At 36.4% G+C, this 24,990-nt stretch overlaps 2 protein-coding genes across 5 annotated transcripts in view; one reads left to right on the forward strand and one right to left on the reverse strand.

Annotated features, from left to right (window-relative positions):
* Window positions 1-3,345, forward strand: part of LOC124171860 (YTH domain-containing protein 1-like) — a 62,662-nt gene extending 59,317 nt beyond the window's left edge. For both annotated transcript variants that reach the window (XM_046551222.1, XM_046551220.1), the window contains exon 18: window positions 1,801-3,345. In XM_046551222.1, coding sequence (XP_046407178.1) covers window positions 1,801-1,887 — 87 coding nt within the window. In that variant the 3' untranslated portion in view covers window positions 1,888-3,345. The remainder of the gene's footprint in view (window positions 1-1,800) is intronic.
* Window positions 3,346-6,627: 3,282 nt separating this feature from the next.
* Window positions 6,628-23,539, reverse strand: LOC124170724 (molybdate-anion transporter-like). 3 transcript variants are annotated; one of them, XM_046549614.1, is made up of 7 exons: window positions 23,224-23,539; window positions 23,097-23,133; window positions 17,684-18,151; window positions 16,750-17,020; window positions 12,319-12,567; window positions 11,460-11,788; window positions 6,628-7,646 (listed from the first exon to the last, which is right to left on the reverse strand). In XM_046549614.1, coding segments are annotated over exons 2-7 (1,377 nt in total). In that variant the 5' UTR covers window positions 23,099-23,133; window positions 23,224-23,539; the 3' UTR covers window positions 6,628-7,588. The 3 variants fall into 3 exon arrangements, with proteins under 3 accessions (XP_046405570.1, XP_046405572.1, XP_046405571.1); XM_046549616.1 differs by lacking the exon at window positions 17,684-18,151; XM_046549615.1 differs by lacking the exons at window positions 23,097-23,133; window positions 23,224-23,539 and adding an exon at window positions 22,812-22,989.
* Window positions 23,540-24,990: the final 1,451 nt, after the last annotated feature.

Consider the following 24,990-nt stretch of genomic DNA (forward strand, 5'->3'; position numbering starts at 1 on the left):
TCAGGCAATCCCCATCCCACTCTTATTCACCCCACCCACTGGGAACTTTCCCCGATTGTGGAGAAGGGCATGGTTCATCTTTACCTGCAACGCGGAAGAAGTATCTTCCACTATCGGGAAAATGGAGCTGCGCTTATAATTGTCTCTCTTCTTCTCAGCTGACTTTTCAATTGAAATTATTTTCTTTGCTCTTTCCACACTATATTTATTTACGATTATGGCGCGACTATTTTTTAGTGCTAAAACTAAGAAAATCTTTTCTCTATGTCAATGATCCTTTGCATAACTTTCAATACGGCGGAGAAAGGAACACGAAAACTAAATGAGGTGACGGTACAGGTTTTTGCGTGTCATTTTTTGGGAATTCACGCTAGTGAACCAATACTTAACCACGTTGAGAAATGATAAAACGTCTCTTGTAGGAAAACAATCAATGTGGATAATAACGTTTCTATCTATATTTCTCCGATACTGTAAGATGTTTCTCCTGTCGTTTTCCGGTTGGAACCTTGCTCCTGTCGGCATAAAAGGAGAGAAACATACTATATGAACAGGTCACCTCACACCTGGTATGAAGAATACAGTCCTGATGAAGAATTAAGTCTTTTATGGCAACGTCTGCGAAGATGATGGAACACAGTAGTCGGATGGAGAACTCAAACAGAATTTACTTCAAATATTCGCCAGAAGATAATCACATCCTACGTTATTTATGATCGTAATTGAATCTCAGTGAAAATAGAGCACATTCTGCTGAAAATACGAAGTAACTCGAAACATTGACTTACGAAGGTTATTTTGGAAACGGGCTAAGACCCTTGTTTTTCTTTTTTTCTCGTCACTGAGCGATAGAGGGCGACATAAATGGCGGTTAGGCCGGCTGCCGCTAAAATTCCGTGGGTGTCAGAAACAAATATCTATCTTTTGCATACTTAATAGTAGATATTGGCTCCTAACCACAAATTTATTACTGTAAATTCTTATAATAAACATTGCAATTCATTATTTGATTACGTTTTCTAAACTGGTCGGGAATTTCTTTAGCGATCGTTGATGTTGAAGTATGAACGAGAAATGGGAATTTTATGGTGGTATTATTATTTAACGATTTTTCACATCATAAATCGATAGCAAAAAGCCTTTTATATGAATTATACCGAGAATAACCACCGAAAACATTTAGATAAGACCACTAAAGACAAAAAACGGCGGAAGAAACAAAAGCGAACATTTTTTTCGTGACTTATGAAAAAGGTTTGAATTTACGAAACTCGATTTTACGAAGTGCCAATTTTCCGGTCCCACTGACTTCGTAAAATCAAGAGTTTACTGTATCTGGAAACAAAGATAAAAATACCTTTAAGTTTGTATTATATAGATTACCATGGTATGGCATTTACTAAGATTTTAGTCATGGTATGTTTCTTTCAACCTCTGCACAGATCACAGGTTTTACGCACTCATCTTCTGTCGTTGGTCTCTACTTCATTTGTTGACCTTTTGCCTTTTTTCTACTATCATTTATGAATGTGTGCCTTTAAAATAAAGGGATTTCTGTACCTTGAAATTAAATGTTGTTTTTTCAGCAAGCTATAAATATTATTATTATAGAAGTGCATTTGTTCATTGATTAATAGTGATTTCTTATTTTTTTACATAATATATTTTATATAAGGGATAAGAGGTTTTTTCAAGTACATGAATGCAATTTAGTTGATGAGTATTTACATATTTGGAGAAATATTTTTTGGTTTCCTTTAGTTAATTACTGTGATTAATCTCTTCTTTGTATATTTTCAGTATGATCGTTCAGTTGATGAGTTCCTGAAAAGGACAAGTGAAAGGAGAGATAGGGATCGTGATCGTCGTTATAGAGATCGAAGATAATTATGTTTTCCTGCATATTAACAACAAATAAATTGACTGAATAGAAGTTATTATGAAAACTGTCATAATTCTATTTTTGAATTACCAATGATGTCTTTAGTTTTTTATTGCGTTTAGATGTAATCACTGTGTTGCATGCTCAGAGCTGACTATCTTTACTTAATGTGTTTTACCATGAAAGCTGTATCACTCATGATGTAATGATAAGGGCTCAATGAATTGCCTCTATGATTGGTGATTTTTTTAAAACATTGCAATCACTGTGGTCAAAGATGAAATGCCATCATCGTCAATTTGGACCACAATCATATGTTTCTGTGCCTTGTGTTTCCTCGCGGAGGGATATTTCATGAAGATCAATTGTTCAGTTTCACTGAAGACTTATCTGCTGTCTTTAATTAAGTATGAGTTAATGTCAATTCTGTATTTTGTTGTGAAAGATCAGAGACATTTTCATAACGTTTCAATTTTTATAGAAATATTCTATATATCAATAGTACATGAATCATTGCATAAATGGTGGAGTGATCTCTTGGAAAATAATTTTGTGTTACAGGTAGATAAGGGTAAGTTGGTTGGATACCCTTTTTCTGTTCATGCATTGGCTTAGAATTTTCAGCATTATTTATCATTTACTTACTCTTTTCATCTGACTTATTTTCGTATAATTTCTATTGAAATTGTTGGCAACCCTGGTGATAGATATTTTTCATTAAGAGTAAGATTATTATTTATCAATGAAAAATGTTAAAACATTGTGCACAGTTGATTCAAAACATGAATTTAATTAATGAATAGACTAGGTAGTTTTCTCTCTTTTCAATCAAAAACCAAGTTTGACCATCTGGCAAATCACCATCTCTGCCAATGGCTTACTAACTGGCCTTGAGTTTGGATGATCTAAATTTATATTTTAATTTTCCTCTTGGGTGTGCATGGTCCTTGAAAAGAGTTGGGAGGGTTTTTGATGAAATCATTCCAAGTCTAATTCATGAAATGATCATCAGTTTGATTGAAATTTTGAAAATTATACCAACAAAAATCAAGTAATATTATGGCTCAGTGTCAATATTGTCATTCCTCTCCCTCTTTTTGAAATTTTATTGTGATCATTGTTTTTTTTCAATTTCTTGTGATAATTAATGTTAATTTTATTCTTATTTGGACAGGGAATTTAGCTCATGTATTTTCATGGCTATTTGGAACTGTAATGCTGAAAATGCTGTAATGTTTTGGCAAATTGATGTATGTATTTAAATTCACAGGGCGTGACCACTGTGAGTTGTTATGAATTGTCAACTATCAGAAGTCGAAAATTGAGGAATGGAGGGCTTGTTTAAATTGATGTTTGGATTTATTTTATGTGGTACTATGTGTATCAGTTAAGAGTATTGTCCATCAAGCACAGTGTCTGATATTTTGTTATTTCTTTTCTCAATAAACTGGATGAAGAAACTACCTGGTCATGAAAGCAAAGACATGAAGGAAATTATTGTGTGCAAAATCACTCGATGTCTCTCCCAATGTTTGTGATTTTTGAGCAATGGGATAGTTCACTCAGACCCAAAATTGCACTTCAACAAGTGAACATGGTGGATGAATGAGAAAAATAAGTTATGACGAAAAAAAACCTTCCCCATATCCAGCCAATTCTCTTAACTTTAAAATGAAAAATGTTGAAAGTTGCCACCAGCTTTCATGAGGTAGTGATGCCACTGAAGATATGGCTTATCAACTTTATTCAAATATACCCAATCCTTGATGGGAAGAATCCCTCACCAGAGTGTTAATGAAGACAAACCATATGAGATGGATGAGCAAGGCTGACCTTAACTCTATCACAATCAATAACAATAGAAAATTTGAATGAGCTAATTAAAAAAATAAAATGACAAGGAAAAAAGAAAGGGATGACAATTTTCCTGGCAGGCACTGTTTTATCATGTTCCTCAGGTAAGAAATATTTCCATCTTTATTTTATAATATGAATGATCAGAGTAAAAAATGAAAAATCACATAAATGCTGATTACTAAGGAACCATGGCCCGTAAAGCAGTAGTTATTGTTTCATTTTGATGAGAATTCATTTATGCCCATTTTGGCAAGGCTTGCAAGTCATTTGAAGCAATAATAAACTAATAGGACTTGTTTAAACAATAAAAATTAGTCATTATTTAACAATTTATTACTAAAAAAGGCCACCTTTAATTTTCTTTAAAATTTCTCATTCGGTAGTGTTCTGTTCTCATGTTCTGATTTCAATTAAAAAATAAAAAAGGTATTTTTATACTTTTTGTTTTAAGACATGTCAAAATTAGGCATGTTTTCGATTCTTGTACACCAAGATTGCATTGCATACCTTCAAGGGGGGAATTAAGTTTCATTCTACTTAGCATTTATTACAGTGAGAAGTTCATATCTGAATGATTGGTTACATCTATTGACTGAAAGCAAGTTCAATCTTGTTTACTTCCATGGCATCCAATGTGTGCAAACACCTACTGCTACTGACTGGAAACGGTGAATGAGTCGCAATTTGCACGGAGTCTTTTTCAATGGCAATTCATATAAGTCTTCTACTTTGGGCCATGTGGAACGATTTGATGGACCATATGGATGCATAAATGAGACGCTAATGTCATTCTCTTCTGAACAAACTGCGGTGGTTTTTAGAAATTCATCATGGTTCCTTAGTAATCAGCATTTATGTGATTTTTCATTTTTTACTCTTAGTCACAGGCCTTAATCTGCAATGTTCAAAGAATGGTAACTTTATAGCGGTTCAGTTCTGAGCTGAAATCAAGTCATCATTATTCATCATAAGGATACTGCTTTCACATAGATAAATTTCAGAGAAATCGGTGATGGTCACCTGACATGATTTTGCACTATCTGCCTGATTTAAGATGAAATGACCCATGAGTCAAACCTTAGACCTATCTTGAGGATTGGAGTCAGTAGTAAAATAATTTCAGTACCTTGCAGCCTAAGTTACTGAAATGTACTGAGCGCTAAATGTTTAGAGCCAAAGAAAAATTTAGAGTGAGACAGATTGTAATCTACCATGATGACCATTATCCCTTCTAAGTGGCCGTTGAACTGCCTTATGGAGGCAAACCTGGAGGAAGATTGATTCCTTTGGATGGTGATTATCGAAATGGCAAACACAATCCTGAAGGGTCTGATTGTGTGCCTATGCTGGCAGAGCATAAACCCACCTGCATATAGCAGGTGGCCTTGCTGTGCTTTTTCTTTTGTTTCTAGAATCTCACTCTACTTTTTTGTCCTTCAGACTAGGCAGGTGGAATGTTGGAGCATTTTCTGTTTTCCTCTTAGTCATTGAGCATGGAGTGTGTGGCTGACCATTGGGCCAAGTCAGTAGCTTAACACGTTGCATACGGATGGCGAGAATTCTCGTCATTTTTGTTCCGGACAGATGACGAAGATTTTCGTCATTTAGGCGTGCCTAAACAATTTTAAAGCGTACGATACGTATTCGTTAGTACGTTTTCTGTTGTTGTTTGTTATTCATAATGAATTGATGCATCATAACGTTTGATTGGGTAGTTATATTCTAAACATTAGCTTTTTAAACATGCTTAAATCAAAGGCATTGCGCCCTAATAGGCACATATTTCCAACCTCAACACCTCCACCCAGAATTCCTAGGAATTAAAATACCCCGGTACGCAACGTGTTAAGGACTCTCCACTAAGTGGCCAGTGTGTGGATCACAGTTGGGAAGTAGGTTCTTGGGAGTGAACCACCTGTTTCCATGGGCCAATGGTAGTGGAACAGCATTTGATGGTCTGGTTAAAAAAAATATCCATCACTTTGAATTTGATCCCTTGTTTAATCGGGTCCCGCCGGTGGACAAGACACTGCATCACACACCACTTCACAAACTTGTAGCCACAACCTGACTGTAGACTGAAAATGTCCAAGTGTCCTCAGTATCACCTATTGACTAACAGGCCTGCAAATTAGGTTCTCTTTACCCTAGATAACAGGACCAAGAGATAACAGTGCCTTGAAGGTAGGCAGGGGGCCTCTTTGTTATGAGCATGGGTGAAATAGGGAAACCCTCTGGTTGACAGTGTGGACCTGGGACTAATGTAGCCTGCCCCATGCTACTGTGACCTGAACTCAAAGCCCCAGCTCTAATAACTGCCATTTCTTTTTTTTTTGAGGGGAGCTCTTCCGAATTGGAAACATTTCTGTCAAGTTGTGTCCATTTCCAAAGAACTTCCTTCCTCCTCCAAAAACTGATAATGATGAATTCTGCAATAACTTGTGTTATGAAATATGTTTTTCCTGGGAGTTGATAGATTTGATGGTCCATTGGTGTCATTTATTGTGGAGATAAAAACGGGATGGTATGGGTAAAAAAGCAAGATTGTCCCAGGGTGTACCATCTGCCTTCCGGGTGTGAATTTAGCTTCTTCCATTGGGCAGGCGTTGAGCCATGTGACTTGCTATTAATACTTGAGGTAGGTCATTGTGAGCATTTTGTACACAGGAAGCTAGGAAATCTTACACGTAATTCACTCACTTGCTCTCAAGTACCGATAAAATAAGAAAACTTCTAATTTATTTCAAACAATTTATTGTCACACAGTAAAAATCATCAAAAATACATTATAAAATTTATCAATAAAATAGATAAAACAACAATAACTAGATCATGCGTTAACGACACGCTTAAAGTCTAGGGGAATAATACTTTTGTGTCTTAAAACCATGTGAGTTTAGCAAAATCCCGTTAATTCCTTCATGAAAAATGGAGTTTCAGCACTGCAAGACAATTTATCAAATGTTGGTGCCTAAATTAATTACTTGCAGAATTAGTTGGGAATAAACACCCATTTGAAAAATGCATAAGTGCCTATCACCCATTAAATGTCTAAAAAAAAAGGCAGGGAAAATATGGATAGGTATGGGAGAGTACAGCAGGAGGGCAGTGGGCTGGCTGGGGAACAGATAGATGATCCAACAATACCAGGGGTGCCGACTAACAAAAAATATTGGGGGGGCCCAAACCGGGGACCTTGCCCCGGTAGATTTTATAAATAGAGAATTTTAAGTTTTTAAGCATTTTAGAAGAGTCATATGATCAACATTAGAACCCTGATCACTCGAATCTCGATGTCTGGACAGTCCGGGGAAAATTGCCAAGCCTAACATATTTTTCCCTCACATCTGTAACGAATTTTTGGGGGGGCTCGGGCCCCCTCAGGCCCCATGGAGTCGGCGCCACTGAACAATACTGGAATAATGCGGTGCCGTTTTCCACATGGAAAATTTCACCTAATTATTCCAATATAGACTAATTCCATTCCATCTCACTATAATCTTCCGATTTCATAAGATCCCACAATAGGGTAATCAAGAGTTGGATAAGTGGCACTCAAACTTCATTCATATAGGTGTTTATTTCCTTTCTGGAAATACACATAGTGCCTTCAAATTAACGAGCTTTCACTGGAAATGTGCGGATATACGTCAAACAAAATACTGAGGAGCCCAAAGAAAAAAGGTAAAGTAACAGTGTAAAATAGCAATAGCTACGATACAAAAATTTCAAGGGTAAAGTAACAGCATAAAATAGCAATTGCTAGGATACAAAATTTTCATGTTTAACAATTGGGTGCAAATAGAATCAAGAATAGTGGTAAGCATCATGATGTTTTGCCCATTATCACTACACAGCAGATGTGGAACTTAGAGCTGTATCTTGTATGGAGCTCTTATGGTTACACCTAAAAATAAATAAAGCCTATAATTAAACTTCCATGATTTTTGATTCAGGGGATACAGCAAACTGCCATCATCAATGGGAACAGAAGAAAACCTATTCAAGAAATCTTAGCAGTGCATCCTCTAATCTCAAGTCATTACGTATCACTACGAAGCCATGAATCATTTTGAAAATACAATTTGCTGTAGTACTGGTACCAGTCCATAATTCAAGCCAAATACTTCAATCTATCTGGACTTTGAAAAAGCACTGCTACATGTAATTAAATAACTTTTTGAACATTGGATTTCACAAAAGAGAGTAAGAGACTTCTTTAGGGATGGGTTCGCTTACTATAGAAATTTTAATGGATGCTAAATTTTCTTACCACAATTTACTCCATCTTATGCAAGTTTAAATTACGTTGATACAACATTTAAAAGCATTCAATGTTTTACGTGTCAACGATGCATTGGCACTGGTGTAATAAAACCAGCCTCAAATCCATTAAAGTATCATTTTCTCATGATAGAATTTACATCACTAACCGTAATGTGGAATTGATTACCACAATAAAGTGGGCATACCACAGCCCAAACGTTACACCCATAAGGAGCTTCAAAGATTTTTATTAAAAAACTTATGAATATCTGCCTATTACATCCTACATTAGTCTCCCTGAATGGGTCTTCCACTCCTTGCCAAAAGAAAACAAAGATATCATCTTGTAACTAAATATTCATCACTGAAGCAGCTAAAGATGAAAACAGGACTGAGGGGTAATAGTTTGCATTATTTCATTGGATATTGATTCACAGGAAAATCTAGTACATACTCTCTATGATATCAGTATAATGACTTACCAATCAGGTTTTGACAATAAATTTCAACAATGGATTCACATACAAAAGTTTCAGAAACCTGGTTTTCCATACTTTTCACAATCAAAAAATCATAAACTCATGCCTAAGTACTATCATAGAGTAAAGACTCTATGGTAGTAAATATGTATAACACTATAACAGAGGTGCGAGATTCAATTAAAATACTGTGAGATGCAAATAAAATACTAGATATATGTACATACTTCCATAAGTGATTGAAATAAATTCATTTGCTTTAAAGTAGATACTACAGCAGATTTCATTAAAGAAATATGGTATTGAGATTCTTCTTACCTTTAAAAGATATTTATAATGTATACAAAAGTATGAAGTTATTCATAATTTTAACACACACTAATCACTTAAGCCAAGAGTTGCAAATAGGACAAGGTAATTAATGAGGTCTTACTTTGCTCTACCATCAGGTTTACACCAACATAAATGATTTATTCACTACATTAGAGTACAAAGTAGCATATTGATACCAAGGGTGTACCCAGGATAAAAACTAGGGGGGGCAAGCCATGGTTGTTCAAGTTATAGGTAAGATTTAAGCATGGAAAAGGTGAATGAAATCAACATTTTAAGGAAACTGTAACAGCTCTTTATTAGTTTTTAAAATTATTTGCTTGAAAAATACTATTTTCCTTAGAGACATTTGCGGTTTTTGCTTCTGGGGGGGGGGGGGGGGGGGGGGGCAGCTGCCCCCTCCTGCCCCTCGCTGGGTATGCCCATGATTGGTACCATTTCATTGCCAATAAAGTACTGCATTTGTAATTACTTTTAGTGGACTGTTAGTGGAGTTTTAATTACAGTCTCAATTAAAGTCAGTTAAGCCCCTGGTGCAGGTCTATACAAGGAGTGATTACTGACAAGAAGACATCGCCAGAGTGGTGTTCTGGATCTGAATGTTGATGTTATTTTCCAAAACTACGTATGTAATTTAGAAAAAGTGTCACAGCTTTCTTCCGCATAGGCCCAGGTTCAACAGATATTCGCACGTAAAGATTTCATGCACCATCACTTCCCTTGAATAATTGCTCCCTATCAACATCCGCGGTGGTTGAGTGGTTAAAGGCTCTCATCCAGTGTCTCTTGCCGAGTGCGGCTCACCTTTGAGTCCTGGGGTGGGGTGATTTTTTTCTCTCTTTTTAATTTAGAAATCACTGTGACAATCATCCCCATTTGTTTAATTTAGTGACTTGGCGATTTTTTTATTTTCATATTAATTTATGGGTTTTAAATGGAACTCCAAATTGTGCCTAACCACTAAAATTTGAGGACGTATATAATTACTTACATGTGAATTTCCGGGTAATGTGCTCATCCTCGCCCCAGCCATTGCTCCCATAGCCTCTTCGTATACTTATAATCGCAACTCTTTCTTCTCACCAAATAAATAACATTCAGTTAGTGACCCTAGCCAGTATCCCTTCCCACCCTTTATGGTCCTTCAAGTGCAATGACCCTACCTTCCAGCATGCTCTAGCCGCTGTCGAAGTATTCTTTGTCATTCTTTCACTTCTATTTTCACAGTTGGGCCTCGATGTCTCATTCAGGGATTAGCAAGAGTCAGCTGTGGTGGGAGGGATATTGAAGGATGCTAAAAGGCATGTCATAAAGGAGATAAGATGAATGGAAGGATATTCTGGAGGAAGGAGCAAGATTTGTTGGGAAGATACATAGTGGAGAAAATCTAATGGAGGGAAAACCCAATGATATTATGAATAAAAGAATGTTGAAGTCGAAAAATACCGGCGCATCAGAAATGGAAGATATACATTGGAAGTCAAGGCATACACCTCAAAAAACTGTGAATGATTGATGAATGGGTATACAATCAATTCATTGAAGCGAGGCAGAGGTGTGAATCGGTGCCGACGAGGACTTTGCACTCTTGCTGGCCAATCCGCATGGTAAGGCACAATTCGAAGTTCCATTTAAAACCCATAAACTAACATGAAAATTTAAAAAAAAAATGCCAATTTACTAAATAAGACGAACAGAGATGAATTGTCACAATGATTTCTAAAATTATATGAGAGAAAAAAATTAGCCCACCCCAGGACTCGAATGAAGCAGTGGACACTGGATGAGGGCCTTTAACCACTCGACCAACACGGTAGTTGAGAGGGGGCGATTGCTCAAGGAAAGTCCTGGTGCACAAATCTTTACATGCAAATATTTCTCGAGCCTGGGCCTATGCGGAAGAAAGCCGTGACACTTATTCTATGTGTATTACCCATAAAGTTTCAGAAAATAACATCGGCATTCGGATCCTGAACATCACTCTCGTGATGTCTCCTGGTGAGAGATAGAAAAAGACTTAATATGTAATAATAATGAACAGGGGTCATTACATTTGAATTCAAGAAAAAATTGACCCTTAGGGCCTCAGACTTTGTTAACAAGCATAACATACCAAGATTGCTCAGCAAATAGGTTGAGCAATTACGCAAATTTTTATTTTTTTACGTCTTTGCTTAAAAAGTTCCTGGAATTTTATTTCCCCAAGTGATTTTGTGCAAAAATAAAGGGAACTATATCATAGTAATGATGTAATGGGTGACTTCCAGATGCCAATTGGGTATTCCAAAAGCCATCTATCAGGCCTATCATAGCCTTATAAAAGCTCAACAGCTATTTTCTCCCTTATGATTAGCATTAGGTGAATGTAAAATGGTTTATCATGATAAGCTTTAATTGAAAGAATAAAGCAATAAGACCTTTTTCACCGTAAACAAAAATTAAGAAATTAACCACTTCAAGAAAATGAAAAACTGTTATATATTCATATTTTACCATCTCTACGAGCAAGCAGCATATTTATTCCAATTATTAAATATATAATCAAGCCAGGGTAGTCTGTAAATCTAGTTCTTAAGCTTAGTACGAAAAGTAAATACTAAGAGAATATCTCGTGCAATTCCTTAAACATTAATGATACTTACTTCTGTATAAGACGTGCACTTAGAACAAAGGAGAAGAGTAACAGGAAAGAACTTGCGCCAAAGGCTATTTGAGGTGATGCATTGTCTCCACACAGCCATAGAAGTCCCCCACAGGTCAAAAAGTTCATAGGGACACGAAACCAATTGGTCACATTTGCTCGCACCTCTTCGGGAAGAAGGTGACTTCTTAGGTGCCCAGTTGATGGGTAATACAATCCCACCGCTATCTCGAGCAGTAGAAAAGCTGCAAATGAACTCCTTGGACCAGATGCTATCACACACCAGGTAATACAACCCATGGCTAGTCCAACCGCAACTGCTAGTATTTGCTAATAGTAGAAATATACAATGTATAAATAAATATTTTAACAAAAATTATTTACTTGATAATGATTCAAGTATGCCTAATTAAAATTCCAATTATAAGTTGGGAAATGCTATACTACATGACCATAATAATCCCTTATGACAACCCACCTACTGCAAGTAATTGAATATTAAATTGCAATGTATTTATATAGATGTATGATCACATCATCAGCAGATAAGGCCTTAAATGGGACCAATTGATCACAGCTAGTTGATTTATATTTTCTTGTAAAGAGCTTATATATTTGAGACCATCCGATCAAAAATATAATTCTGCTTCTCTGACAATGTTTGTCATTTGAATATTAAAATGTTTAATTTTACTAGTGCTCACATAATAACAAGAAAAAGTTTCACAAGCTGATACAGTATGTAAGGACAACAGCATAAGTTTTCCTGGTTACTCACATTTATTTTGAATGATATAGAAAAAAATGGATTTTGAAAAACTCAGCAAGATAATGGTTGACATAAGTCTTCATGTGCTCACCTGCGACGAATATCCACGAGCGATAAGAATAGAATACAGAGATGATCCAATCATCATGCACAGCATGAAGCAAGAGAAGACCACGCCCAGGGGAGGGTGTCCTGGCTCTAAAACAGGCGTCCAAAGAAACACAAATGTATACATGACTGACTCGAATAAGGACTGGATTAATCCGAGGAGGAAGATGACTTCTCTAGACCAGATGCACCTTAACCCCTCCATGCAAAATTTGGTCAGACTGCCAAAAACCTGTTTAAAAAAGGAGCTGATTGCCTCAGAAGATACATCAAATAACAGGAATAAAAAAATGCACTTAAGAAAAATATCACAACCTTCTGGCATTTCCCCAATTGACAATTGAGCGAAATACCCAAATTCAGACCCAAACTATATTTATAATTCTTCAAATATTTAAAACTAATGTTATAAGATACATTTTTTCCAACAATTTCTCAGAGTTATGATCATAAAATTAATAAAATCAGGTACACAAAACCAAAATCATATTAGCATAATAACATTTAAAAAAGTATATTTTCAGAAAGGGGAATCCAAGATATGTCATACAGGTGCCAATGCACGAATTAATTGGAGAAAAAATTTAATAACATACATGGACAAATCACTCTCTAATATGGGAGGAAACCAGCAGAATGAAATGTTCCACACAAGCAGAGTAAAAATTTGTGAATGGTAGATGCATTCACTGATGCCTTCTTGCAAAATAGGATTCTTTACCTAGGATCCAAATATATCTTCCCTTTTCACCACTTGGTTTTATAACAACATACGAAGAACTTATGACCCCAATTTGACCTATACTCCAAGACACTGAATCAACATAAAGATATTTTTAACACAGTGTCCCTAAAATTACCAAATCCATCTGTGAACAGGTATTGATGACACCATAACTGGGCCAAATGTACATACATTCTCCATTTATCTAAGAAATAGATCATTGACTAATTTAATTAAAACCAACCTCCAGGTTGAAATGGAGTGAGCAAAATTAATTTCAAGTCTTGTAAAGTCATAATCACAGAGCCACACTCAGCAAATTCTTGAAAACAAAATAATCAAGAAAGAATGCTTAGGCGGCACTTAAGCACCAGCCGAAGTCAAATAAATGAACTTCTCATATGAAAAATAAGATCATGATTTTGGATTCTACAGGCACCTTCGGGAGTTCACAATTGAGAAATGTAACACCTTTAACTTTCAAACATGTGGGGTGAAGGAGTAATGCTATATGGGCAGTCCTACAACCAGTAGGCTGATAGAAACAAACTGCTGGATGCCCCAGGTGATAAGAGAATTCTTCAAAAAGGAGATAAGAAAATTCTTCAAAAAGAAGAATCTATTAAAAATTTGGAATATAAGCATTAAAGTAACAAAGAAATTCATTCAGAGTCTTTATCAGTTAAGTTCTTCTTCGTGGTGATGAAATGTGGATGGTGACAGCAGCAGAAAAGCCAAAGGTGGAAGCAATTGAAATGTGGTATACTAGAAGAGTGATGAGCGTTCAATGGATTGATCATGTGAATCGCGAAGAAGTCTTAAAGAGACTATGATAAAATGCAAGTCTTTTGAAACCCTTAAAACAGGACTTGATTAGCCACATAATAATGAGATGAAGACAATTATCAAAGGAAAAGAGGAATGGAAGAACTACAGAGGAAGACTTTGGATCAGATATGTGGAGCAGGTAGGAATGATATAGAATGGAAGAATTAGGTAAAAAGGAAAAGATAAGCTGGTAAATGGATTGAGTCGAGTACTTCATCAAACCATTTCTCAGATTGTTGACGACTCATGATGATTTAATTTCCCCAAAACCAAGACTTCATGCAATGGATGAAGTTGGTCACATGCTGCATAGCATAGAAATTCTGTATGTCAGAAAAAAGTGATATCCCCAATGCTGCTTAGTGATTGATTCCTGTGGATTATTAAAAGTTGATAGCACTATCCATATTCTACCTTATTTTTAAAAATAAGTTCTCACAACTAAGGGCAGGAAGCTGAAAGGCAGGATGGAAAAAATGACTAGGCCAAGTTCAGAATCACCAGGGACAGTGCTTTGGCAAGGAATAAGGTGCTATTATTCTCAAAGGTTTCACAGAGGCATGTGTCAATTCTCTTTGAAAAGAACACATACACATAATTGTAATAGGAAGGGTTTTAACGACAAGCTAACAAAACTAGTAGTGCTCAGTGTCTCCAAAAAGGATACCAGTCACTGCTGATTATGAACTAAAATGACTAGTCTTTTGCTAAGAACCGTTAGCACTCAATATAATCAATCAACATTCCTAGGAGTGCAACACTCCAAGATAAGTATGAATGGAAATCTTTACATATCTTAAGAGAGAATTGGGAAGACATAGACAAAGCATTTCTCGAGCCAGTTCATGTTCTTCATTAACTTCATTTTTCCCATTGACAACTCACATTTAATAAAGAAAAAACCAATTCACAAGCCAAGGTCTATGATTTCCCTAAAACTATCCTACTTAACAAATACACAATAACTAAGTACTAAACTTACAATCACAAAAGCATAAACTATTCTAAATGATAAATTCTAGTCTAGGCCTAAATATGCACACAAAGACACAACTATGAACAGCTTAAGCTAGAAATTTAAAACTAGAATACACACTCTACCCGGATCACATACATGGTAGCTAATAATAGGGAAATTTATGTACATGCTCTTCCTGCTTTTAAAGTGGAATTGGGTGAGAACAAATACAAAAAGGCTAAATTAAGGCAAGTAATAAGACTGAACTACCACCTCAGTAGATCAGGATTTTGCTTCCACAAAAAGCTATCTACAATACATTAAAAAATCCCAGGTTTCCAGCTGGATTAGAAATTTCAAAGCTCATATTTTGTGATCTTATAAGTTCCATATTATTGCAGTGAGAGTAAAAGAATGTTTTAAGTATATGTCAATAGGGAGCCAATTATTAGGAGACAATGGAAAGGCTCCACATTTGAGATTGTCTTCAGATTACAGTTCAACTATTTTTTCTTATCTCTGTATTTCTAATAGAGAAGATAAGTCAGATTTCTCAGTTGGGAACCATCATCTTGACTGATTTTATTTGGTTCAAGACTAATTTCATTAGTTAATTTCAAGACTAATTCCTTTGAGAGCTGATACCAAAGCTGAAGGATCAGGAACACAATTTAACGCCAAATCATTTTACAACCTTGATACAGGAGATGTAATGTTGGGTGATACGTAGAACCCTTTTGGGTAGCCCAAATCATCATATTCCTCATGTCTTGAGCTGATTATGTCTTGGCCAGCAACAGCATATAATGGACAGTGCCCACAAGGATCTCCCAAATACTGAAGGAATATAATTAAGTGACTACACACAAGCGCCTGCCCAAAATCCATGACAAACTGGTGATGGCTGTAAATCATGCTTTACCCAAGACAAATCTATCAGCCTATAGGGCTCCGTAAGCAGCTTACGTTCTGGAAATTTGTGTCAGAAAGTCAAAGAATCTTATACACCCCAGTTATTCTCACCCCCTGGGTCATCGTAAAGTGACCAGCAGCATGTGTTGTGCCCCTGGACTGGTCATAAACCCACGCAATCTGTGAGCCATCTTCTTGCCAAAATGGCAAGCCATACCCAGTAAACTGTAAGTCAATTGTTCCATGCATGATTTGCTAAACAATGCCTGAATCAAAGCAAACATAATTATATCAATTCAAAGCCTTCTAAATTTTTAATGTGAGAGTCATACCCATTAAGTAGACACCCCTGTGACTCTAGTAACACACCAAAGACTCCAAATCATGGAAACACTATAACAATGTTAATGAATCAGGCAGCATTAACCAAATATGATATGGTGATGAACAGGAGAGATACAAAATTGCCTTTGCCTTGCCTTAACTTGCAGGATAAGCTCACTTAAGAAACAACTGAAATCTGTCACAAGTTAAATACATAATTACGCACCACACTTAGTCTGACAGCTTCTACAAATTGGCCCATTGACAACTGCCAAATTACCCTTCTATTTGAGCAAATCAGTCACCTAGGTGATGTAGAATGAGTCTACCTGAAAATTCCAGACAGCTACAAATATTTTAACCCAGCCTGAGACCCGATAGCTTTTAATACATCCATGCTGTTAGATGGGCAAGCACTTTATCTTTTCAGCAAGCTATGATATTTACCATCAGCTTTAGAAATGAGAGGATATATATTAATTTTTGGAAAGATATAAAATAAATTCAAGGGTGCTAATTATACACAAATGATAGGTATACTGTGACAACCTAAAATATGCTTAAAATTACCTGAAGTATCTAGAAATGGCTATGCAAAATATGGCATAAAACTAGCAGTTAATATGCTGTACAAAGAAATACGAGCAATTAATGGCCTATTTAATTACCTCTATCACAGATGAGGTCTCTGACCCCAACATCTTAGACTGGCCAACATTTTCCGGCCAAGTTAATATAACCATGGCCCCTGATATTGCTAATGGAGCTAATGCCAGTAAAAATGGTGATAAGGGCCCCAAGCCAGCCCATTCAGCTGTGCCATTGGCAACAATACCAGCAACCATTGCCAAGACTCCTCCCCAGAATGTTGACTTTGATAGTGTCACTGGTACCCACTCCGATGGGAAACCTCTTGCTTCTACATGTTCATGGACGTACCTGGTAAGAGAAAAAAATCACATGAAAACAATGAATTCAAGGAAAAAGCAAGTATTAGTAATGTTAAAGTTATAGCATGCCAGCACTCAATTGAGGTTTTTAAATGATGCAAAGACCAAATAATGGGACTGACTTTATAGCTTCAGAGGGCTTATGTGCTCCCACTAATACACGGACTTTATACATACTAAATTATGACAGTTGATGACCTTAATTTTGCATAACAGGCAGTAAACAAGTTAGCCAAATAAAAGGGATGATTGTACATAAGCTGACGCATCACTGCTAATGACTATCTCATTTCCTTAAATTTCTTAAGATTCTGACATATTTTCTTGCACAAATAAGAAGCAGGAAAATTTAATGCAGGGAAGGTGCCCTGACTTGGGCACCAACCAAGATTCAGTGTTATATTGCTATTTCCTGTACTGCGAGCCTGGCCTGACATAATTTTCACACCTATTACTTCTCTTGGTATGCCACAGCTACTTGCTCACTTGAAAAATACGCTTGCTTGGTTATACACCAACAGAGAACTCTTTAATCACTAACTTGTTACATTTTGATGCAGAGGTGGAACCTTTGAGGTGTTACCACGATTGCTTATTACTAAAAATGGAGGCTAAGTACAAGCTACGGTCAACTCACAAAAAAATCACTTACCAGGCTTCAAAACAGGAGAAGAGCATGGAAGTTGAGATTCCACCCATTACCCGTCCAAAAACAAGGATATAGAAGTTGGAACTCATTTTTGTCAAACAGCACACTGAAGATAAAACAGTGTATGCAACACATGTCTTTTTCCGCCCAAAGTGATCCGCAATAGAGCCTGTTATTGTACCCAATAAACCACTGGCTGCAAAACCTACCACATACAAAAAGGCTATCTGGGAATGCTCAAACCCATAATGGCTGTAAAGTTTATAAAGGTAAGGCCCTTGAAGCCAGTCCGAAAACAATGCCAAAAAATATACTTTGAAATAGGATTTTTGAAATCGCAAAAAAGAAGGATCATTTCCAGAAGCAACCTGAGGTTTAGTCCTTGAAGCAATGCCATGAAAAAATAAGGAAATGGCACCAAGGATAAATATCGAAACATATGCCAGGACCTTCATGCTTGGGCCTTGTAGCCTGTAAAGAAAAAAAAATCAATTATGTCAAAAGGATTATGTTTTTCCAAGCACTTAGTTGTACTACTCAAGTATTCAAGCACTTGAAGGACCAATATGCATCAAATTCCAAATGAATTTAATTTTATCAATATTTACATTTATGCAAAAAAATTGGTGAGAAATCTTTTTGATATTTTGATGCTGTATACTCTCATAAGATGATTTTATTCCGTGTCCATACATATGCCATACATCAACCATAGTTTTTTCCTGCACCTGATCCATCATGCCAATTAGATATTATTATTTTTATATCTGGATGCCAATTTACTGAAAATTGGATGAGGGACTTGATCCCTGATTGAGCGCAAGTAAATAAAAATAGAAAATTGTTACGGGCAAAGCATAGAGAATATAATAGATACATTCAAAGCAGGGAAAGGGTTAAGTACAAAATCATTGTAAGGGCTTCAAATCATCATAATAAGCCCATAGTCTGCCAAAACCATGAGGTGATACTAAAAATAAAGTCGTAATTAGAGAATTTCATCTTCCCTTCATTTACAGAAACATTGTCCAACCAAGTCAAGTCTTAATCCATTACTTATTTAATGCCTCCTTCCTTATTAATAAAGCTTTTTACCTCAGTTGGTCAACAACCACATCGACAAACTTCTTTATATTTATTTTTCACTATCATACACTTATCTGCAGTTGATTCCTCTTATAAAAAAATAATATACAACCATTTAAGGCAGCTCTCCAATCTACCACATAAAACCAGCCGGTGCTATAACCAGATCATCAAAAGAAATTTCTGGTCATTTAAAAATTCCTTCCAATGCAGTGGCGCAGCGAGGGGGGGTTTTGGGGGTTAAAACCCTCCCCAGAGCTTGGAGAAATTTTTAAGTTTAATCCATTTTACTTAACTGAATTGATATTACTAATAGAATAGAGTAAGGATGAATAAAATATCCCTCAGAAAGCCGTAAAACTCACCATTTTGAACCATTTATCTTAAAATTCTGCGATTTATTAATCTCACACCTACCGCTTATCCTGGTGGGTATTCCATACCCCCACACACCCTGGTATTAGTTGCAACTAAACCCCCCAGCCTTAATTCCTAGCTACGCCCCTGTTCCAATGCATACCAGGTTATAATGAAAGATGCCTACAACATTGTTAGAGATACTCCATACCCCACCTCCCATTAACAAAGTACCACATTCATAAATATTGGCCCTCCCATAGAAGATATTCTCCACCCTAACAGACAATCTTGGAGCCTATTGAGATCAATGGCTGGATTCCAAGATCTGAGGGATCTCTCCTGCATTACCTGAACTACAGTGAAGCCCCCAATACCCATTGTTCAGTTCATATTTGGATTATCCAAAATACTTCCTTACTCTCCCTTTCCTATCCTTCTCCACCCCAAACAACTCGTTTTTCAATGTAATAGATGCAAAATAAACAGGACACAAAGTAAAATTTTGATAAGAAAATCATCATGAATACATATTCTGTTTACATCAATTACCATTCTAGGTTTTCACCTTCATTAGGCTGGATGTTCCAAGCTCAGGCATACTGAGTAACTTATTTTAAGAACAGCATTATCTTGGGAAAGATTTTAAGTCTTATTTATTAGTACACAAGAAGGCCACCCGGAATTGCTGGAAGGATAGTACCCAGGGAAGTAGGAAACATGGAATTCATGGCCACATGGCTGGATTTTTAGGTAAAGGAACAAAGTAGGTATGATGATGGTATACATGTGTATTAGCAAACAATGGAAAAAACTTTTTCCGTAGAACACGCGCGGGATACCCTGCTCCACATCATTGATCGCTGTGCGTGTCCATACATGTTTAGACCAAAAAAGTCTTGTTAACCCGTACCCCAGCAAAAAGGTTTGCACTGACAGGGTCAATAATTAAGAGTAGACCCCTTTGACTTATGTTTACCCTTGGAGCATGTCAAGAGGTGTGCTTACCCGGCAGGATGTCCAACCACAGAATTTGAATGGTGTGACATAACAAATGGTTATGAGAAAATGATGCAAAGGACAAAGGATGTCGAATGCAACCAAAAGTAGCACTATGGGGGTTTGAGAGCATGAGATGCATTTACGTACTAACTTTGATCTCAATCCGTGCAGCTGTATGTAAACACATAGCAGACAGACATCATCATTTATCCATATAAATGTACATAGATATTTCCCTACACTATTCAAAGTAGCAGGAAGGCTTGGAACTAGGGCAGGGCAAAGAGGGCACATACCCTGAGTGGCAGATTTTAGGAGGTGGCATAATTTAAAAAGTTATTTAATTGTTATAACTAAATTATTTAACAATAATTATTAATTTATAAATTATTAAACAATAATAGCAATGAAACTTCTAAATAGAAAACATAGTGTGTAACTTTAATTACCACATCTCAAACATAGCTCACGGATGCAGGGGAGCAGCTAGGAATTAAGGCTGGGGGGGGTTTTAGGTGCAACTAATACTTCGGGTTGTGGGGGTATTGCATACCCGCCAGGGTAAGTGGGAGTTGTGGGGTCCCTCCTCCAGAAAATTTTAAGATTAATGGTTCAAAATGACTAGTTTTACCGCTTTATGAGAGATATTTGATTAATCCTAACACTATTCTATAAGTTAATACTAATCCAATAAGTAAAATGAATTAAACTTAAGAATTTCTCTGAGCTCTGGGGGGGGGGGGGGGTTTATCCCCCAAAACCCCCCCCCCTCGCTGTACCACTGCACGGATGTATTGCATTTTAATGGGGGGGGGAGGGGGAAGTAGGGAGATTTGGGAAGGGGGGATAGCAAACTGACCTTTGACCCCCCGAATAAACTGCCCTGGTAGCAGGTACCTATCTTTGTACATTATAACTGCTGTTTTAATTTTTTATTCATATAAATTCCTCAGTTTATTCAAAGCAAGCACTGAAAAATTTCATGGCCCATTCGGCCACATGCAATACTACTCCATGTTGGAACCCTGGGATAGATATTAAAATTTTATTTCCAGATGTTTTCATATATCAAGTTATTATACCCCAATGGTGTTAAAAATAGAGTGACTTGTACATAGCTGACTATAGCATACACTGCTCCGACAAATTTGCTCTACATTTAGGGAGCTACAGCTTATGTCAACATGAAATGAAAGGTGTATCTATTGGCAGTGATGAATGACAGAAAACATACAGCTAACATGAGATGCTTCTTCAGCAGTGAATGTGGCTCTGAAAGTCCTCTGTCCCCTAGTCTTGTCCCCCTGAAGGGCTTAACTACATCTTGATAAAGTGATAAGCCACAATGGAAATTCAGAAAATGGATAAATTATGGCAAAGGCTATAAAATCAAATAAATATTCAGCAGTCTACCATTGAAAGGCATGCATGATAACACGAGCACGGGAGACAGATTAAGGGTAGGCTACCTACACTTCAAATAGCCCTCAACAGGAGTACACAAACAAAGCTTAATGACTTCTCCTTCTGACCCAATGAACTATTGAGCAAGGAACAGAAATAATAAAATAAGGTAAAGTGAAGATGTGGTCAGGTGATACATTAAATCATAATAGTACATGTATATTTGTGTGAATTGTTTTTGACAGAAGCAAACTTTCAAGGCCGTTTTACACGGTACACGGAATTGCGCAGGTTAGAGCTGCATTAATTTCTAAAATGGCGTGGAATTGCGCGAATGCATGAACGAAATTAGAACAGGGGCTATTTTGCCGCCTCGCATCCACGCATTCTCGCATGTGTTCTAGCAATTCACCGCTTTACACGACGCAATTTTGATTGCGCCTTCACACGTACGTCAGACTGCGCAATTCCGTGTATCGTGTAAAACGGCCTTCAAGAATGAATGGCCAAAACGAAAACAGGTTAAATTCTATGTCTATGCATTTATATCTGTAAGGTGGTTTGACTGTGCATGTATTATAACATCATCTATATATTTATTGTTAAAATACTATTCTTATAAATTAACATAGATAACATTATGTGTTTTATACAATAACCAAGCCATAAAAAGCTACGTAGCGCAGGAATCTCATTGAGCCTGAAGCAAAGGATTTATAAGACCTTAAGCATTACATTTTAATTAGCATTTGCTCAATTACAGAGAGGAATTCGACCGCAGGATAAATGTAATAGAACATGACAATCGCTAAAAGTACACCTCATCTACCCTAGTTACATAAGGAGCAAGGATAACTCAAACAATTACACTAAAATTATGAATGGAATGGAAGAAAAGGATATGAACATATCAATACTAGGAAGAGGCCCATCCCCTACTAAGAAAATACTGGTAATACAGAAATCATATTAAGGAATTGGTCATTTGTATGGTAAAGCTAATATGAACTACGAAAAAGTTTCAGCAAGGAATGGGGGTGAATCCTAAGTCTAAATCCGCAGGTTTGCAACAAATTAAATACTATCTCACACATTTTGAAATGGAAATCACTAGAAAACGTCCCTATAAAGACAGAATTAGGCATATAATTATGAGGTCATAGATACCTTTACCAGGGTATGTAACGTAATCAATGACTTGAAATAAAAAAGAATAGAAATTGATTCTACGTAGCTAAGGAGTTAGCACGAATCCGCTACTTCTAATGATTTATCTACTAACCACGTCCACAATGTATGGCGTGACGACCTCGCTCGGCTTTAGAATGAGATAACTCAAATGCAGGTCTTTCGAGTGGGGACTTGAGGCGATAAAGCGTGAAATTTTCTTGTTTGAATTACTTAACTTACAGCATATTCATTGACTTTGGAAGGGTAAAACGGTTAGGACGTTGAGCTCTGATATAAAGCCCAGTTTTGGAACAAAGTGGAGGGTTATCTTCTCATTAGCGAGAACTAGCTACATCCAAAGGAAAATAGAGGATTTACTTTTATATGAATTACTTACATTCTTTCACCACTTTTTCATCAGTTACAACTTGCATCTAACGGGAAAAAATAGTAATACAAACATTAATTTCTCCTCAGTAATGTATTGGAAACATTAACTAAGGGGGACAATTTCACAGTCATACCTTCTGGAAAGAAGAGGAATTGGACATATTTAAAGCTTTCAATCTTTAAATATGATAATAATTCACGTAAGCATTAGGAATTAGCTCATTTAGTACAAATGATTGGAGCGCTAACGACAGAAAAACGCATTTACACAAATCACTAGGTTTTAAACACTTTTCAGCTTGACACTTCAGATAAATTCTTGTTAAGCAAACAAACGCACATGCCAATTGAACAACAAGAGATAATACCGGCGATTACGACTGTACGGTGCAACGCAAATTCAAAATGATAACACATTAATAACGAAAGCCGCCTGTCCTGGCGGCAGGCAGAAATATTTATTTATGACGTCATAGAAAAGCGAAGAACGAAATATCGCAGGAATTTTGAAAAAAGAGTGACGTAATCCAAAAGCGCGCGAGTTATTGAATGTGTGTTTTCAGCTGATCCTTCTTTATCCTGATGGAGAAAATTTGATTTACTCTAAAAAATTTGGTTTTCAGTTTTTTTAGGCGTTGTTGAAGGCCTAAAAATGATAAAGATTGCTTTCTGTTGAGCAGAGTATTGGATAATGGAATAGTAGTCTATATGCATCAACTTTCATTCAGAGACATAAAATAATTCATAACGTAAGCGTTATTGAATTCACATATGAATTATTTGTGCACTTTCAACGACGTAGTTTAAAGTCACGTTTTTATAACATTTTTCTGTCATCTTGATGAGGACACTGTGGCAGTCGCAGTTAATGCCTTTTTGATACTTTTGAAACACGCTTGTCACCTCATCAGCATGCTGTATCACCTTGGGCATTCTTTTATCCTCTGTCGGATTACTAACCTTTCGCTCTCACGGTGATTTCCGTTTTCACTCCCAGAAAGCTGAAGCTAGATTAAAGTGCTCGTAAGGCGTTTACAAAAAGAGACAAATATTTTGTGCACATGGACCTCTGAGTACTGTAGAAGAAATACTATTTCATCAAGAGTGATAAACATTTATAATATCACCAGTATAAAAATGAAACTAACTCAAAGTGTAATGACAACATTTTTTACATTGGCTTAAATGCGGAGGTGAATTATCGGCTCCCTCAGCGTTTTAAGGTGAAAACTAATATATCGGCTCTTCATGTGCACCGAATAAGTAGGAAATAGCATGCAAGAGAAACTAAGAGATTTTCCCCTCTCTTTCTCATGACACCCTCTCAAACTCCCGCAGACACAAAGGCTGTACCTAGGAAATGTTTCTTGGGGAGGAGGGTAAAAATGGTTTGAATTTTAATCATATATTGCACAGCCTAAGTAACTATAGTAAAATTCCTCCAAACAATGGTGAAAAAGAGAGGCAGTCATTCAATAAGGGTATGCTATGAAAGAATGGGTCAGTGATTTTTCCCATGATTTTATAATGATAACTTATTTTGATGCTAATTTTGGCTGTTGTAATAAGTGATGGTAATAAAATTGAAGCCATTCGGTATGGAGTAAAATTCTATAGAAAATCACCAAGTTACTCATGAACCATTTCTATATTCTTTAAAACCGCTATCTCTACAATTATACTGTTATGTGTACAAGGGCTTGAGCAAATCGGTTGAAAATTGAGTGCAAAGTGGCTTATAAATTTAAAATAGGAAAGAAATGAGATCACTATTTACTTACTCAAGTAAATATATTACGTAAGTAATATATTAATTAATATTCAGCAAATTTTGTTCACATAATTTTTATTGAAAGATGTCATTGAGTGTACAGTATTTTAATTGGCATGGAGTTTGTATT

The sequence above is a fragment of the Ischnura elegans genome, chromosome X (assembly GCF_921293095.1).
Source record: "Ischnura elegans chromosome X, ioIscEleg1.1, whole genome shotgun sequence".
In the NCBI taxonomy this organism is placed as follows: Eukaryota; Metazoa; Arthropoda; class Insecta; order Odonata; family Coenagrionidae; genus Ischnura; species Ischnura elegans.

What these genes read in the sequence shown, in the direction of transcription:
- LOC124170724 (XM_046549614.1), bottom strand. An exon ending in TTCTCCTGTTTTGAAGCCTG is followed by an intron (nt 17,021 to 17,683) that starts GTAAGTGATTTT and finishes TTCTCTTACCAG; the next exon opens with GTACGTCCATGAACATGTAG. An exon ending in AGACCTCATCTGTGATAGAG is followed by an intron (nt 12,568 to 16,749) that starts GTAATTAAATAG and finishes TTTTTTAAACAG; the next exon opens with GTTTTTGGCAGTCTGACCAA.